Genomic DNA, 16,977 nt, shown 5'->3' with positions numbered 1-16,977 from the left:
AAAAGAAAAAAAAAAGATGAGCAGAACCGGCAGAGGCGGAAACGGTCGCTTCTCTCGCGCTCTCACATCCACGTGGTGGCTGTTGTTATTGTTGTTGTTGCCGTCCTCGTCTCGGACGCGTTCTCTTATCTCCCCTCCCCTCTCGCTCTCTTCCCCGCCCCTCCCGTCGCCGTGACTCCCACCACCGTCGAGCTGGCGTCACGAAAGGCGCGTCGGTCGGGGCGCGAGGGTGGGGACACCCGATTAACGGACTCTAATTGCATAGCAACAGCGAGCCCGAGATAATGATACATCTGACGGTCGTTGCCGGCGGGCAGCTGGCCCACTTCGAATAGAAACGAGCCTGGACCCGTGCACGTACACGAGCCGTCCGCGTGTCTGCTGCGACGTCCGCGCAGACACGCCGCGCAGGACCACCGCGCAGGCCCGCGTTCCACGAAACTCGAGTTTTGGCGCGAAACGAATTCAACCGCGCGAGACCGGTCCAGAGCATCGTTTCGAAGGACCCGCTTGGGAATTTTTGCAAAGACATCGGACGACCGGTTTGCACCGAGGTTTTGCAAACATGTTTTCTATTATTTGCACCATGCAATCGAATTTTTTCTAGTCGAAATACTTGAAATTGTAGGAGTTACAGACCCTTGAAGAGCCACTATCAGCCGTGTCAGAAAATAAGAGAATACGTTTGAATATGCATTTGAAAAATGATATCTCCCTGTAGAAATATTGAATGAGGATGTGTTTAGGCTCGTTTTAATGGGTGGAGTCTCTAGTTTCAATTCTGCAACGTAACGTTTCGTTAAAAAATTGTGTCACACCAGGAAACGGTGTAGATTGTAAAAATGATGGTTTTTCCAATTGTTCAGCTTCAAACATGTGTACTGGATACGCATGTTTTTTTTCCGCGGCTCGGATCACCATAAATCGAATCGACTGAAGTTCGCAACGAGCTCATGAAATTTGATGATCAATTTTTCATTGCCGTTTCGTTGCACCTTTAATGGAAGCTGTGCCGCAGGCATTGGTTAACTGCCTCGTATATTTATATTAATTTTTTCTTCACAACGGTCGGTGGAAAATGGTAAATGTCCGTTGGAAGATAGAGACATTTCTCTGTATGTGTATATTTTTTTTTTATGTAGAAGTTTTTATTTTTGGAGGAAGAGTTCTTTTAAGATTGCTTTGTGTTGCTGAGTGGTTGCACGGGGGTTCTACCTGAACGTACAAATTCGTCGACTGGTAGACGACCCGTGTTCATGGTGTGCTCTTCGGGTTCTTTTGGTGTCCCGTAACCCGAAACTTCCCTCATGGTTGAACACGGCTCCAATCGGACCGAAAAAATCGGTCTTTTGACCGACGGGAATCAAACGTGTGCCGAACCAGAAAAATGGACAGCTTCTTTCTAGTCTAACCCAATCTGGACCAATCTTTGACAACTATACAGGAGATTATGGCTCCTACACAGCTTCAATGATTGGAAACACTTTACACCAGAGTTTCTACAAAACAGAATAGCAATTATTAAATAAAAGCAAATAAGTAGAACCAATTTATTTAATAGAACAAATTCCCAGTTTGATAATTTGACAATCTAATAGTTCTATAATTTAATCATTTAGTAATTTGGCAACTTGACAATTTAAGCACTTAATAATTTAATAATTTGGGAATATGATCTTTTGTTAATTTTGTTACTCGCGGATTTAATAGTTTGCTAATATGGTAACTACCGGCTTTAATAATTCGATAATTTGTTTATGTGACAATCTGATAATTTCATAATTTAGTAATTTTGCAATTTGATCATTTGTTCATTTGATATCTTGTGAATTTAGTAATTTAGTAACTTGGAAAATGCTATGCACTTGTTAGTACAATTAGCGCCCGCAACGTCTAATTATCGCGAATGATAACACTTAATTGTGTGTGTGTGTGTGTGAGAGAGAGAAAAGTGAATGACCCAGGCGACATCGAGTTAGTCAGTCGATCTCTCGAATTTTTGCTTTCGTCGCTTTAGGCGCGTCGATGTTTAATTCATAAGCTCCGATAAACAAAATTTCGATTAATTCCCCTTTTCATTAGAGCAAATGGAGTTTTAATTTTCTGATACTGATTGGGATTGAAAAGGATTAATAGCTTGCAAGATAGTCGGATTGGTGAACGATCATCGGCTGACACTGAGTTTCCTTCGAGCGACCTTGACGTAAACGGTATCTGGGTGAATCGATTAACTAATTATAATAGATGAAAAGCCGAGTAAAGGACGAGGTCAAGGTGGATGCATTGTGCGCCTATTGCAGATCATTTTCATCGGTAATGGAGCGTAACGAGATGTGCCTTCTGTTTGTTAAATGCCGTCGAATCACATACTGGGTGTGCGAAAATTTGTTCGTAGTATTAGTGCAATTTTCACTGAAAGATTTTCCGAAAGAATGTTCGTAGCTTTGACAATTATTAATATTTTTTTAATGAAAAAGTTATGGGAGTTGTTTCAAAATATACAGAAATTTATTACAGACTTAAAAAAGGACCTCCAAGAAAATGGTCATAATTTCGGAAATTGTTAATATTCTTTTCTGAAAAAATTATAATAATTGCTAGATAACATAGTCTCTTATATCCAGTAAAAATTGTTGCCATAAGCTAACGGGCTCCTTAAAAAGAAATGTACAAAGATCACTAGAAAGGTCGTCTAGCCCAGACATAAGGCGAGGAAAATAACCATAACTTCGACAATTCTCCATATTTCTTAATGAAAAAATTATGAGAATTAATTCAAAATATAGTCTCTCATATGCAGTAAAAATTATTGCGAAATAATTACAGGACCCTTACGTAGCAATTGACAAAGGTCAGCTAACCCAGACCCGAGAAGGGGCTCCAGAAAAATATCCATAACCTCGACAATGTTTAATATACTTTTATGAAAAAATTAGTAGAATTGCTTGAAAACATGCCCTTTCAAATGCAAACAGTTTCGCTGCCAAAGGTTTGCAAACTGCTCGAAAAAAAATTCTTATAGATCACGATCTTTTTAATTCGCTACGCTTGAGAATGTTGTACCCAAAATCAAATGATAAAAATAGCGCAAAGTGTCAGGTTTGAAGGATTTTTCGGTCCCGCTAATGCTCGGTGTTAGCATGACCGGAGGCTTCGAAAAAATTCAGACGATTTGCTCCCCCGTTTTCACCTATCGCGTCGAATTAAGGTGTACCCGGTAATCCAATATCTCCATTAAACGCACTAGGATCGTATCGAGTTTCGGGCTTTGATTCTGTCAAATTGGATCTCGGTTCGATTAATCCTCGCGTCCTGCGCGTCCCGCCGCCGCTTTTCCCGTTCACGGTTGTGTCGAAAAATTTCTGCCTTCCCCTCGAAATTTTGACAAATAGTCGGCGCTCCACGATGGGCCACGATTTCTATCTCGATCTCAGGTTTCGTACTGGTGTCCCAGGAAATCATCGTTACCACTCTAATTACGTTTCTCGGAACCGTGACCCTCTGTCAAAATTATTGGTAAAACGTTCGGATTTTTACTAATATTATTTTTTAATTATCAACACCATTTTTGGGGGATATTAGTTTATTAAAATTTGCTTTTTGGAACAGCAGAAGTGTTTTTGGAATTTATTATAATAATTTAGTGCGACACTTGTTTTCGATCTTTTATTGTCCTTAGTATCCTATTGAAATTTAAAATAATTTTTTTTTAACTTTCCGAGTAACATTTTGAGGATTGAGATGTTCAAATGGCTGATAATTAATATTGAGGATATTCTGTTGGCAAAGTGAAATTTTGAAATAATTCGCTATTTGTCAATTTATTGAATATTGCTCGGCCAGACCGCTCTCCCCGCGGGAATAATTAGCATAACAATTGGACGCGTTTATAGTAAAATTCCCTTTGGTTCATTTTTCACGCGCCTTCTTCTATTAACACTGCCATACTCCTGATTTTATCTTGACGTCTCTATTAATAAACGGTCTTATAAAACCTGAGAGGACCGTTTATTCTGAACCAGAAGAATGTTATAAAATATACAGAGAAAAATGTCTTGCATAAATTTACAATTAATACGTTCACGACAATGTACAATGTAACTCTGTGAAATATTAATAAAATAAAAATTACTTTATATTTCAAATACAAGCAGAAATTACTAATTTTGATTTACGCTTGAAATAAATATAAAATTTGTAGTTTAAATACGTAGTTTCGAAATATTATAAATTTAGCGAATAATAGTAAATCTAAGAAAATAAAAATTGCTGCTATGTGTAGAAATAGAATTGACTAACGTTCTCTTTATATTTAAAAAATAAGTAAGAATTGCTGCTCCTCCACATTCCAAAAGCCGACTATAAATTATCGAAATTTCAACACGTGTTCCCACGATTTTCAGGGACCATAAAAACCCCCGAGAAACTCATGGCCGCAGAGGTTGGAAATTTAGTAGCATTTCCAAAGGCAACGGTCGCCGTTTTCAAATAGACGAGCCGCCCGCAGCAACCGAGCTACGGAATCGTTGGAAATTATGGCTCCGGACCCTTTTCTCACAATGTAGCAGCTGGGCTAGGGCAACATTGCGCCTCAAACATACGAACACATATACATATAGAAAAACGTCTGTGTCGCAACCGGGAGACCCTCAATATTATCTTGCGCCGCAACGGACTTCCCGCGTCGAAGAAGACGCTGCTCTTCGGTTATTATCGTGAAGAGAATCATTATCTGAAGTTCGATATTCTTAATTAGGTTCCCGTCATCGTAGATCACGTTTGAAGTTCGTTAAAACCTCGGATCCGATAAATAGCTTTCCCATAATTTTCTTTCACTTCCTCGAAAAGGCTTATCATTTTCTAAATTATCTTTCTTCTTATTTCTTTGGTCAATTTTCCTACTATTTTTCTTGTCATTCTCCTGGTCAATTTTTCTGTTAAGTCCTGGATATTCTTCTTCTATTATTTATTTTTGTCTTCTACATTTTTTTCAATTAAATCCTGGTCATTCGTCCTACCATTTTTCTTGTTATTTATCTATCATGTATTCTTATTATTTATATTCTTATTTTTCTTTTCAATTTTCTTATTATATGATACCGTTAGTTACTTCTCTGGTTAATTTTCCTACTATTTTTCTTGTCATTCTCCTGGTCAATTTTTCTGTTCAGTCCTGGTTATTCTTTTTCTATTATTTATTTACTTATTACTTCTCGCCTAAATTTTTTAAAATTAAATCCTGGTTATTCGTCCAACCATTTTTCTTGTGATTTTTCTATCAGGTATTCTTATTATTCTTAATTTCCTTTCAAATTTTCTTGTTATACAATACCTTCAGTTATTTCTCTGGTAAAATCTTGGTTAATCTTACTACTACTTTTCTTGTTATTATCATATTCTCCCTGTCCCTTCTATTGTCCTCTCTCTTACTTGTCTTCTTAATTTTTCAATTGTTTTTCTCATCAATTTTATTGATTTATCTCTCTCTTTAAAATGTTGCATCACTTACAGAACAGAATGTCGGCAGGAAAGTATTCTGTTTGAAACAATGTGTTCCTGTAGTTTGACGAAGAACAGTGTTTTAGTGGGACGTGTCCGGAGGGTTATTAGAAAAATTGGTTTGGGTAGCAGGCATAACGAACCACAATGTGGCAATACCGAAACATTCGTTTGGCCCGAGCATACCGAGGAAAAAGAACGGTCGTTTTAATGATTGAGTGAGGTCTCGGTTTCGGTCCACGATGTAGGTAAACGCACGTCGAACAGGAAAGGGACCGATACAAAGTTACAGAGGTGCCGCCCCGCACTTCGTAGAACCAAGATAAAGGTCCTGGACCGCGTCGAACGGTTCACAAAGTTGAGCCGGGAAAGAAAAGCGTCGTTGTGCCGGCCTGTGGCCGTTCTTACTGGATTTTTCGTTGGAACGTGGCTCACAGATGTTCCTGGGCGATACCGGACGTTTTCGTATCTACCCGGTGATAGGGCAGCACAATGTAGACACAATGGCACGCACTGTGCAACAAAGTAGATACTGTATCGATATTGGGAGGGGCTGATCTGCTTTTTCAGATATTCTACAATTATTCAATCGCATAGAAGTTGCTTTGTGCAACAAAATAGGTAGGGTAAGGGACCCGGTTACCGTGGGGTTACCAATTACTGTGCCTCGAGTCACCGTCTCAATAGGTACAATTTTGTTCCGGTATAACACGACGCTTTTCATTTCGAAATTAGAAAATCCCCGCTTCTTTTTCTTCTTCGTCCGAAATACGACGAAAGCCGGTCCCCAGCCATCGCCTTATATCGAAGGAAACTGTAGAGAAGTATCGGCGTGGGTCCGAAATGACTCTGGCATAGGCCTAGAACTCGCAGAAGTCCTTAATAATTAATATAGTCAGAGTAATTGGTATTCCACAGTAATTGGGTCCATTATTCTATCTCTGCTCTCTTAGATTTTCGAAAATTGTTCAATGAAATCTAGAAATAAAGTGTATTATCAAATGGTGGTAACGATTGATCCGATTTCTTTAATTTTGCTTGTAAAATGGTACAATTATTCGAACATTTATCAAAATTAAGATTTTTATTTTTAATCGTTCTATGTAAAATGTAGCATAGAAATATTACAAAATTATAAGATTAAATATTATTACGTTGTGTCGGGCTCCTAATAATGCGTCTCGACTTTCGACTGCGATGATTAAATGTGGAATTCTGATATAATGGCCGGAAGTAGCTGAGATTATTCCCAACTGGCAGATTCTTGATACAGTACGTTCTGGTCGGCTGTTATTAAAAATTCACTAAAACGTAGAAGTTGTGAATAATTCTGTGTGCTATTTATTTTTGTGGAATAAGGTAAGGGATCCAATTACTGTGCCTATATTAATCATACTTATTCTTAAAGCATAATGAATATTAAAAAAGTGATATATAACTTAAAAATATATAACACAAAAATGTTATATCTCTTTATTTTTCATATTCACTATGCTTTAAAAATGAATATAATTAATATAGGCACGGTAATTGGCACCTCCACAGTAATTGGGGGTCCCTTACTCTAGATTCTTATTTTGTTTAAGAGCGGATGAAGTTTTGAATTGATAGTTGCTAGGGTTATTAAATTGATTCTACGGCGTCTTTAGGGAACGAAACGAAGGAGCAACGAGATAAGATCACGATCACGCGTGTCCATATGTCTGTTAGGAGCCACGAGGCCCACCTTTCCCGCCAGAAATCATGGCGCCCCGACGTTCCGACGTTTTCTTTCGGAATTCACTCGGTTGCTAGGCACGAGGACCTCAGTGACACTGCCGTAAATTATTCTTGGCCGAAAGCGTGCTCACTTTTTTTTTTTGCTTTACCGTCAAACAGGACTACTACATTCAGCCATATACAATTAAACAAAATAACCATTTTTACGTTTGCAACGTGACCATTTAAATAAATAAATAGCAAATTGACCATCGAGAAAAACTATCGCTTTTTGAGATAGTAAATTAAATTCAATAACAATTTACAAAATATTATTATTTACAAAAATAGAAAATTTGGAGTTATTCTACATTATTGTTAATAAGCTAGTATTATTTATATTAATTTGTTAATAGCTTGACAAATCAAAGGACGAATTAGTAATGTTTATCTTTTTTTTATGGTAGTTTTATGATGAAATAGTAAATTTAATTTTGCAATCAGTTATTTCTTCCTGTATAAACGATTGTGCGTATGCTTTCGGGAATTATTTTTCACGCACCTCTCTCTCCTGCAGGCAGGAGTATATTTTCACTTTGCACATTTTAGATCGACGAAATTTTCTCACGCGCTCGCCGACGTACTAATTACCAATGCACGACAGATGCTCCAAGTAACATGCCGCGACAACGTTGTCCTTTGTTCGTGACGCTATGTTTCCATTTGCGAATATCTACAATAACTCGCCACCTCTGCTTGCGATCGGTTATTCACCTGTGAATACAAACAATTAAATTGAGAATAAAATGATTAAAATAATTTTTTATTTGTATCTCCCTTGAAATTATTATGTATGGAATTTTTTATGACGTCATCAATTGATTTTCCTAGTACTTAGATATGTTTTATAAATTTTCTTGATAATTTTCCCTGGTTTTTCTATTTTTTATAATTTTTTAAAATCATTTTTCCCGGTTATTAATTCGTAATGACACCAATAATTGGCGTAGACGATGATAATAGGAATTCATTTTTGCGTCTCCGATCACGCGCTTTGAAATATGTATGCAAGCATGCAGGTGAATCCCCCTGCAATCCCCATGTTGGTGTTCGACTCGACGCTCCTTTCACCTGGTGTTATACTGCAATAAGTCACTCTGACGTGAACAGGTGCAACCTGACGTCACTAATACGATTAATTATTGCCTGCACAAAAGGGTTTGAAAAGTGTGATTGTATCGGCTCGTTCACTAATTTCTTTTTCTTTCCATTAGCTGCACTAGTTGCATTATCTTCGAGCCGACAGGTTCGTGTCGGTGATAAGCGTCTTATGGTCACAACCTCTAATGGGTTTTCTCACGTTTCCCGTAACCACCAATTATGTATTTTTGTTTTCTAGAAACAGAAACAATATTTGCGAACTAGGGCAATAATTTACAATTCCAATTAGTAATTTATATGAATTATTTTTTCTTTTCATTTACTTTTACTTTTATTTTCTTTTTAAACCTGTAATTGTAATTCACATGATAGGAGACCTGTTCAAATTCTAAAATCGGAACTACGGTACCGACAATTTATCTGTCGGTAACAAATGCATCTACTCTAACGATTTTATATACGATAAGTTACCACATGAGCGAAGTACACTGTTTACCGACCGAGAATACTGTCCATTTACCAACGAAAAATCTAAATAATAATATATTTTATTTAATATCAAATTATGTTTAATTCGAAATAAAAATATAATTTAATACTATATTCAAATCTAAATTTGAAACAAACTTCTAACGTTGTTCATAAGTTAAATTTATAAAATGTCACATCTGAGTATGAAAAACTTGAATTGTGTTTTCGCTTCGATGTACATTTTGATAGCAAATAAATAGCCTTTGATAATGAACAGCTAGTTTGAATTGTTAATTGGTTCTCTTAACGATAATGATTCTTTGTCAGTTGTGAATATAAATTTTAAGTTAATTGTTAATTCAAATTTGAAGTTATGAAATTTTTAACGCAAAGTTAGAAAAATTGTCCTAAATTTCGTCGATTATTTCTGTTAATTACCAGATATTAATTAGTGTTTTGGTTTTAGGCTAGTCGCACGCTGGCACCCTGGGAGCACCTGCTGCCCTGTCCGAAGTGTACGTTCCCTTGTCATGTGAACGGCGAGAAGAACGTGGGAACGTGTTCGAGGCAAGGCTGTCTGATGGAATTTTGCACCTCATGTTCATCAAGGCCGCACACTGGCCCCTGCAAAACACCCCTGCTAGCCACGCCAACCAAGAGGAGCAAACGCCTGGTAGTCGGCTCGAGGCAGAGCAAACGGAATCTCAGGAGATTATGAACGTTCACTCTCCCAAAAATCTCGATTCTTGGACACGTTGTATTATAAACGCGTTTCTTTTTAAGATTCTTATCTTTCTCATGGTCGAACGTTCACCAGACCTTTGCTGCTAGTAGTTTTGGACTAAAGTGGATGTTAATTTATTGCTCTATCACTCAGAGCCCTTAAATGCCATTAATTCCTGGGAAATTTTTTCTAAAAAATAGATCACTCGAGGTTGTTCAGAGCTTTCAAACAGAGAATATTTCATTGCTAGTAAAAGGATACGAAAATGTAACTGGTGCTTAGATAGAGTAGCTTCAGAGCTATCACTCTCCCTTTAGCTACATGCCTTCTCATTTTTATGGTAACAGTGTTGATCAATGTTACTTGATCACTAATAACAACATCAATTCTCTGAGAAAACTTTCAACAGAAAATATATAATCCTTAATTAAATTATTGAACAATGTAACTAGAGTCTGAAGCTTAATCTGGGCTGACAACCGCTATTTTATCATTAACATCATGTTCGATATTTCAAAAGTAAATGTTCACTATAACATATATGTTAAGTCGGGCTCGATATCATAAATTAAAATTCATTCAGTCCCAAAATACTGATGTCCAACTATGTAGAAGAGAGAAGCATCTAGTAGATTAGGTGAAAATGCGATGCTACCTGGTGTGACCACCTAGTTACACGTTATAATTTATCATCGAACACTTAAAGCATTATTCATTAACTACCAATTCTGCAGCTGGTTTATGGAACATTTTAGAAATGTTCTCTCAATCTTCCCTTCGTAAATTCGCGCAGGCGAAAATTAAATGACCATTTTAACAGCCCTAAAATTTTTAGAGGACAAAAGGGTCTGCGATTATCGATTAGCAGCGCGAATGAGACGAGAAGGGGAAAAGAGAGAGCACAGGGCCCCGTAAAAGCGGGCTCGTAAAACCTTAAGGGGTACGACCGCTTTTTACTCGCTTGGAACCGGCGTGCACTGCCAACTAATGAAGCCGGCATAGCAAGAGAAACTCTGTATAGTGATTCACGGATTTGCCAGCCAATAGATGCCATATTTATTTGCTCAAATTATTCGGACTAAAATATTAATTACAAAATTCATTGTTCAATAAAACAAACAGCTACTGTACATGTTTATCCAAATTCTGTGGGCTCAAATTTCAATATCAAAATTAATTTTTTTTATGAAACAACGACTCGAAATAGATCTTTATTAGCATACGCGAGGTTTCTGTTTATAAAATACAGAGAGACTCTTTCTTTGGTATTTCTAATTTGATTGGTGCTTCTTTTATTTAGCACCTTTCATTTATGGCCTATTCATAAGGCCCTGATCGCAGAACCATGCTAATAGAGGAGTAACGAGGATAAATAAATGGCACTGCTATTTCTGCAACATGAGAATTATTATACAACCAAGGAAACACGTATCTTGTGTCACCTTTTTAAATTATCAACTAACCTGATCCGTTGAATGTTAATAAAAAATGTATTTCTTAATTATACTGTTCAAAATAGTTACCGAAACTCATAGACTGCAATCGTTTTCATGTATTTAGCAGACTTATGGTCATTCAAAAAATTTAGTACAGTTCAAAATTGATTAGTTCAAAGAGACTTTAATTTTGCTTGCATTTAAAAAATCCTAAATACATAAACACATTGCTACTAATTATTTATTAATGTCCCTCAGAGTCTTTTAACTACTTTGAACACGATAGCTAAATTACAAGTTACAATTTTACCTCTTTGACACATTTCCATTTTTTAAAAATTTAGTTTGATTTTTAACAATTAATTAAAATTACAGAGCGTCGATAAACGAATTTTAAAAATTTCAGTACAGCGATGGTGATGCTCTCTCTCTTTTTAAGGACAATGTTTTGCGTGCGTGGGCGTTACACGGTTGCAACAAGAAGTGTGAAAAGTGAACGAAAACCGTGAGAAAGAAATGTAAAAACTAAATAAGATTGTAGCGCGTGCGAAAAAGGATCGGTTGAACCGGTTGTATGTATTGCTCCTAGTCTCACGAAGCACGAGATCAAAAAGAGAATTGCCATGACTCGTAAAGGGGTCGCTCAAAAAGTATTAATCGAAGTATGCGTAAGTTAATAGTTTTTAAGAACATTATAAGCAATGCACAGTGCCAGAAACTAGAGAATAAACAGAACAGTCTCCGGTAACCATTGGAGCACTGTAACGACAATAACTAAGAAACGGAAATTCAATTTTTCACATAATCGCACAAATTTCTAAATTTGTATTGTTTCTTCCGACTGACATAAAGTATTGAGACCACAAAAGTATTACTTTCCATATTAATTAAATGAGTGGTGGTATGGTAAAAAATTAAGAAACATTTGTTTGTGGTTATATTTTAGAAATTTCTCTCCCGAAAATTTATTTGTTGTTACTATAGTGCTCCAGGTTTTAAGATTCTGTACCGGTACAAGAAAAAGCAACACTTTTGTGCCATTATGTAATGTACGCCATAAGAATTGCCATAAGGTATTTCGAGTTAGCGTTTAGGCAAAGGGAAAGGGATGATCCCATTCGCCATATTTTATTTTTTACAATGTTTTTAGTATATAGTACGTCGTTTGAAAGTGTTGGTAACGTGCCAGTTTTCGTTTAGGGTTGTTTCGTATTGTTTGAATATTGTTTTTGTACCAATGTATGCTGGATCGCAAAAGACTGCATGTATTTACCACTGGTTATTTACCAGTGCATAGTAATATATTTTTGTCTGTAGGGAATTTCGTGGTCAATACTCGCCTTTGACTTTTAATCAATTAAAATCTTATTTGATATTACAATACAATTTTTATATCATTTGGAATCTTAATTAACTTATGTCAGTGTGCTTAAACAATTTTACAAGATGTACACACACTTTTGGAAAATCGTAAACCCCCATAAAAAAGAAACGAAAAACTTTCTAATATAAAATATGGTAAATGTTGAAATGTACGATCAAAATTCAAATAGTAATATAAAATTAATACAAAAGGTTTGGAATATTGGCCACAAAGTCGCTATTTTGTAAGAGGCAAAGAAGTTTATTAATGCGTCTCTCTAAGCGAAAATCCAAATGTTTTTTACGAAATGTCGCGTCCCATTTTATCTCCGCACTTTTGGTCAGTACCTTAATTTTACGTACCAAGATGCTCTCTATTTACTGCATTGTCATTTATAATTTATGTCATCAACGTGCCTTGGGTTAACACAAAATAATTTGTTCCCAAAGTCATTATAAAAGTACGATTTTTTAGTTTGGAAAATTTTTACTCGCACAATCGTTGACATAAATTTTGAAAGACCAGCATAATTTTTACCAATGGAACAGCAAGCCTATTTTATTATCACTAGACTGTAGATTTTTATGCAATTATATTTTTTAACCAATACAAAGGAAAACGGTAAATTCGAAATAATTGAATCGGCATTGCATTTGATTGAATTTTGTATTGGATCGGAACGTGCAAATTTTTAATGAAAATCCGCAGTCTATTTAATAAGCGTAGCCAGCATGACAATTCTTTCGCGAATTAATTACTTAACTCCCAGTTGTATAGTGACAAAAAATCGTCTCAGAACAGCGTGGGTGCAAATGAGCATCCGTAGCATTTCTGTGATACGGGACAATATCATTCCAGTGTATTAGTGTTTTAATCAAATATTCATTAAGCGGTATCACTATGCTCAAAGATTTAAAAGGTTCTTTAGCATATATGGCTAAAAAATTCAATTTCGGAAAAACTTATTTTCTAAGTGAGAAATTCAGTGCCTTGATAAGAAAAAAAGACGCCAAAATGTATCGTAAAGAAAGCTGCATTGTTTTCAAGTGCTAAAAGAGAATTCTCTGTGTAAAAAGTATAATATTAATGAAAGCAATACCAGTCTTTTGAAAAGTACATATTCTTGTTAATAAAAACGCGTTGGTGCCTTCTGTAATTACATTAGCGTTATAGATTAAGTAATTTACGCGTCGTGTATCATTTATATAGAGCACACTGTACCTTATAGGAAATACCATAGAGTTTTACGGTTATTGACATTTTGGAGGATACATAGAAATAGAAAAATCAAAAATGAACATAATAGCTGGAAAAATGAAATCCAAAGCTTAAATGATAAAACGTTTCATCATTTTAGTTGTCTTCGAAAAAGTTTTGAAATCATTTTCTTCTTTACCAACATACACGTGTGCAAAAATGGTGCGAAATGTGCCAGAATAAAAAATTGTAAAATACGTTTATTATTTCTAAAAGACATTAGATATTATATTCTTAGAAGACAGGCGAAAAAGAAAATAAATTATATAAATTAATAATTTTAACGTTAGCATGCTTGTAGTGTAAAAATTATAATCTATAAAATCACAACAACGGAAAATAATTAAAATTTAATATTTAGCAAACAAGTTTTAGCGAGCATTTTAAAACGGTTACCCAAAAAACGCATTTTTTTAAGAAGCTTAGAATTTAGAATTTCAACACAGAAAAGAGAAAAGTAATTAATATACGACATTTTTACTATGAAACTTCGGTTACTGACATTTAACGTTATTAATGAACGAGCATCTATTAAAAAGAAAAAATTATTTATGAATTCGCCTGTTGATTTAATACTCAGGAGATATTGTAAGAGTTTTAGAGTTAATGTTACACCAAATAGAAAGAACATTACTATCGTAGTACATTAAGTGGTTTGTATTTTTCTAGTAAATATGCTATCTCACTAGCTAGTAACTGTTCTTCTAAGTTTCATAATTGTATTATTATAGTTCTCTATTAATTATCCGGGCAATTTAAATTAGTTTTTTACGCGTTAAATTATATTGATAAAATTTTGTAAGCCCTCCCAGGGCAGGTTCCTGTATTTTGTCAATTAAAACATATTTGATTAATTATGTACTACCGCCTATTTTCTTCCATCACTAAAACATTTAATAAACAACAAATTACCTAAAACAATAACTCCAACATTTTTTTGTTTCAATATAAAAATTTTGTATTTCTTTACAAATCGAATTACATTAATCAAACCATCAAAAACTTCCATATAATCCTAAAGATCACAGCGAGGAAAATCATTAGGATCGCAGCGACCCTAAATCTTGATGGTTTCATCTCCACAGGGAGTCCCGAAATAGTTTTCATAGGTAAAAACGGTTTCAAGGCTGGAGAACTTCCTTCGCTTATGGGCTCTCCTTTCATAGAATACTTTGTCGTCTCCACAATCTTCACTTTAACCATTTTTCCTAAGTATGCCTCTTTCAAAGGCACCAAAACCTGTTCATAAAACTTATTATGCCCAACATAGTGCTTTTTATCATGTGATAGCTCAGTAACTAGAACATCTTGAACCAGCCCTATCCTATTATCATCGTAAGGAGAGTATGACTGAAAAAATTCCGACAGCCTTTTTGTTCTTTTTTTCACCTGCTGCGTTGGAATCATTCGCATCCTGGCAGCTGGAGTGCCAGGTCTGGGGAAAAACTGATTGATAAACAAACTAGGGAATTTGTACTGCTCGCACAGTTTCATTGTCTCCTCAAAGTCCTCTTCCGTCTCTGTCGGAAATCCACAGATAATGTCGGTAGCAATAGTTAAACCTGGAACACGTTCCCTAAGGAAATTGACAACAGTTTCGAAGTCAGCCTTTGTGTACTCTCTTTTCATATCAGACAACACTTGATCGCTTCCAGACTGCACAGGAATGTGCAGAAAACTGTACACTTTTGGATGGCTCAAGATTTTGCTCATTTCCTCCAAATGTTCCATTATGTACGGTGGATTTGTCATTCCTACTCGAATCATGCATCCGGTAGGTACTACTTCAACAAGTTTCCATAATAATTCTGGCAAACTGGTACCAATATCTCTGCCATACGTTCCTGTGTCCTCAGATGTTAGCCACAGCTCACAAACTCCCTCTTCGAAAGCTTGTTTCGCTCTTTCAATAATTTCCTCTGGAGGATAGCTTCCCAGTTCACCCCTTGCATGTTTCGTTTTGCAATAAGTACACTGATTTAAGCATCCTGTGTTGATTGCTATGATTTCTATTAATGGATTCCTGCGCACTTTGGGCAGACTCAGTGAAGCTCCACCCTTTTTCTTGCCAGACTCTTTTTTCTGTTGTAGAAAACGAACTGTGTTGCCTTTTAGAGTTTCCTCAACCACTTCCACTACTCTGTCAATTTGTTGTACACCGATCATACTGAGGCCTTGGAGGAAGGACGATTTTGGTGCTCCCTGTGGCACGCATCTGTAAAATATCATAATTAACATCGATTGATATTGGTTAAAGTGAGTATTTTATGTGAGATGCATACCCAGCCACGACAACATGTTTACCCAATTTTCTGCCTGCTTCTATTTCATTCCTGAAGTGATCCTCTGCAGGCGATTTTACAGTACATGAGTTTAGGAGCCACAAGTCAGCTTCATCTTTGTTTTCTGTTAATTTGTAGCCATAGGCAGATAATTGACCAGCTATGTACTCGCTGTCAGAGCTATTATGAGTGCATCCCCAGGTTTTTATGTAGATTATCTGAGTTCCTGGTACAACGCTATTAAGTATTGGGGGTTGCGGGAGCTCCTCTGTGAATTGTTTTTTTTTGGAGCGGACTGTTATTATTTTCCTTGAGCTATAGCGTTCTTTTGGTGTAATGTCTTGTGAGGATATTAGGTCCTCTATGTCTCCAATGATGTCTTCGCACGGTGCTGGCATTTTTGGAGAGTTTGAATTACATAAGTTGTTTTGAGGTTAAGTCCGTAGTTCATGAGACCTGGAAATTGTTTTAATAAGTGCTTTTTTTGATTTGATTTTTTTGAGACTGCTCGCATTAAGATTGTTAAAAATGATTGATAATAACATAAAAGAGATGCATGTATATTGGAAGATATTTACTACTGTCAATATGCTCTGAGCTAGGTTATGTTCTACAGGATCGTGTCAACATGTGAAAGTACTGGTTGGGATAATTAGTTTCGGTGGTTTCCGGTAGATGTCTCTGTAATAGTATCTTTATCCTTATCAGTCCTTATCACGCTGTTTGTTTCTCTTACATATGTTGGAAAATGAAAGAGCCTTTCTTTTAAAGCTCAGGCCTTTAAATAAAGATTTAAACTTCTTTATTATTAATTATTTTTCCATGGGACTTTCACCAACATATTCGTGGCAATTTTATCAGGAAAATGATACTAAATATGACATAATTCTGATGATATTCACAGAAAGGAAATGAGAGTGCTCACACCCGGGATTTTAGTGTCTCCGGCATAGTGCTGCCCCCTAGTCTAATTTTTAGCCTGGACCAGAACCGACATCATTTTTTTAGCCTGGACCAGAACCGGCATCATCTTTTTAGCCTGGACCAGAACCGGCATCATCTTTTTAGCCTGGATCAGAACCTGCA

At 36.1% G+C, this 16,977-nt stretch overlaps 2 protein-coding genes across 4 annotated transcripts in view; one reads left to right on the top strand and one right to left on the bottom strand.

The window, feature by feature from the left end:
* Nucleotides 1–12,830, top strand: part of LOC143358542 (uncharacterized) — a 41,214-nt gene extending 28,384 nt beyond the window's left edge. The window contains exon 2 of the mRNA XM_076795723.1: nt 9,296–12,830. Within this exon, the coding sequence (XP_076651838.1) occupies nt 9,296–9,547 (252 nt within the window). The 3' untranslated portion in view covers nt 9,548–12,830. The remainder of the gene's footprint in view (nt 1–9,295) is intronic.
* Nucleotides 12,831–12,839: 9 nt separating this feature from the next.
* Nucleotides 12,840–16,543, bottom strand: LOC143358541 (threonylcarbamoyladenosine tRNA methylthiotransferase). Of its 3 annotated transcripts, XM_076795721.1 has the most exons (4): nt 16,470–16,543; nt 15,892–16,347; nt 14,592–15,824; nt 12,840–14,493 (listed from the first exon to the last, which is right to left on the bottom strand). In XM_076795721.1, the coding sequence occupies exons 2-3, from the start codon at nt 16,287–16,289 to the stop codon at nt 14,597–14,599; spliced, it is 1,626 nt and encodes a 541-aa protein (XP_076651836.1). In that variant the 5' UTR covers nt 16,290–16,347; nt 16,470–16,543; the 3' UTR covers nt 12,840–14,493; nt 14,592–14,596. The 3 variants fall into 3 exon arrangements, with proteins under 3 accessions (XP_076651836.1, XP_076651834.1, XP_076651835.1); XM_076795719.1 differs by having other exon boundaries at nt 12,840–15,824; XM_076795720.1 differs by having other exon boundaries at nt 12,840–15,824; nt 16,435–16,536.
* Between the last annotated feature and the right edge of the window lie 434 nt (nt 16,544–16,977).

Source organism: Halictus rubicundus, chromosome 11 (genome assembly GCF_050948215.1).
Source record: "Halictus rubicundus isolate RS-2024b chromosome 11, iyHalRubi1_principal, whole genome shotgun sequence".
NCBI classification, from domain to species: domain Eukaryota; kingdom Metazoa; phylum Arthropoda; class Insecta; order Hymenoptera; family Halictidae; genus Halictus; species Halictus rubicundus.
This window is presented reverse-complemented; position numbering and strand designations above follow the sequence as displayed.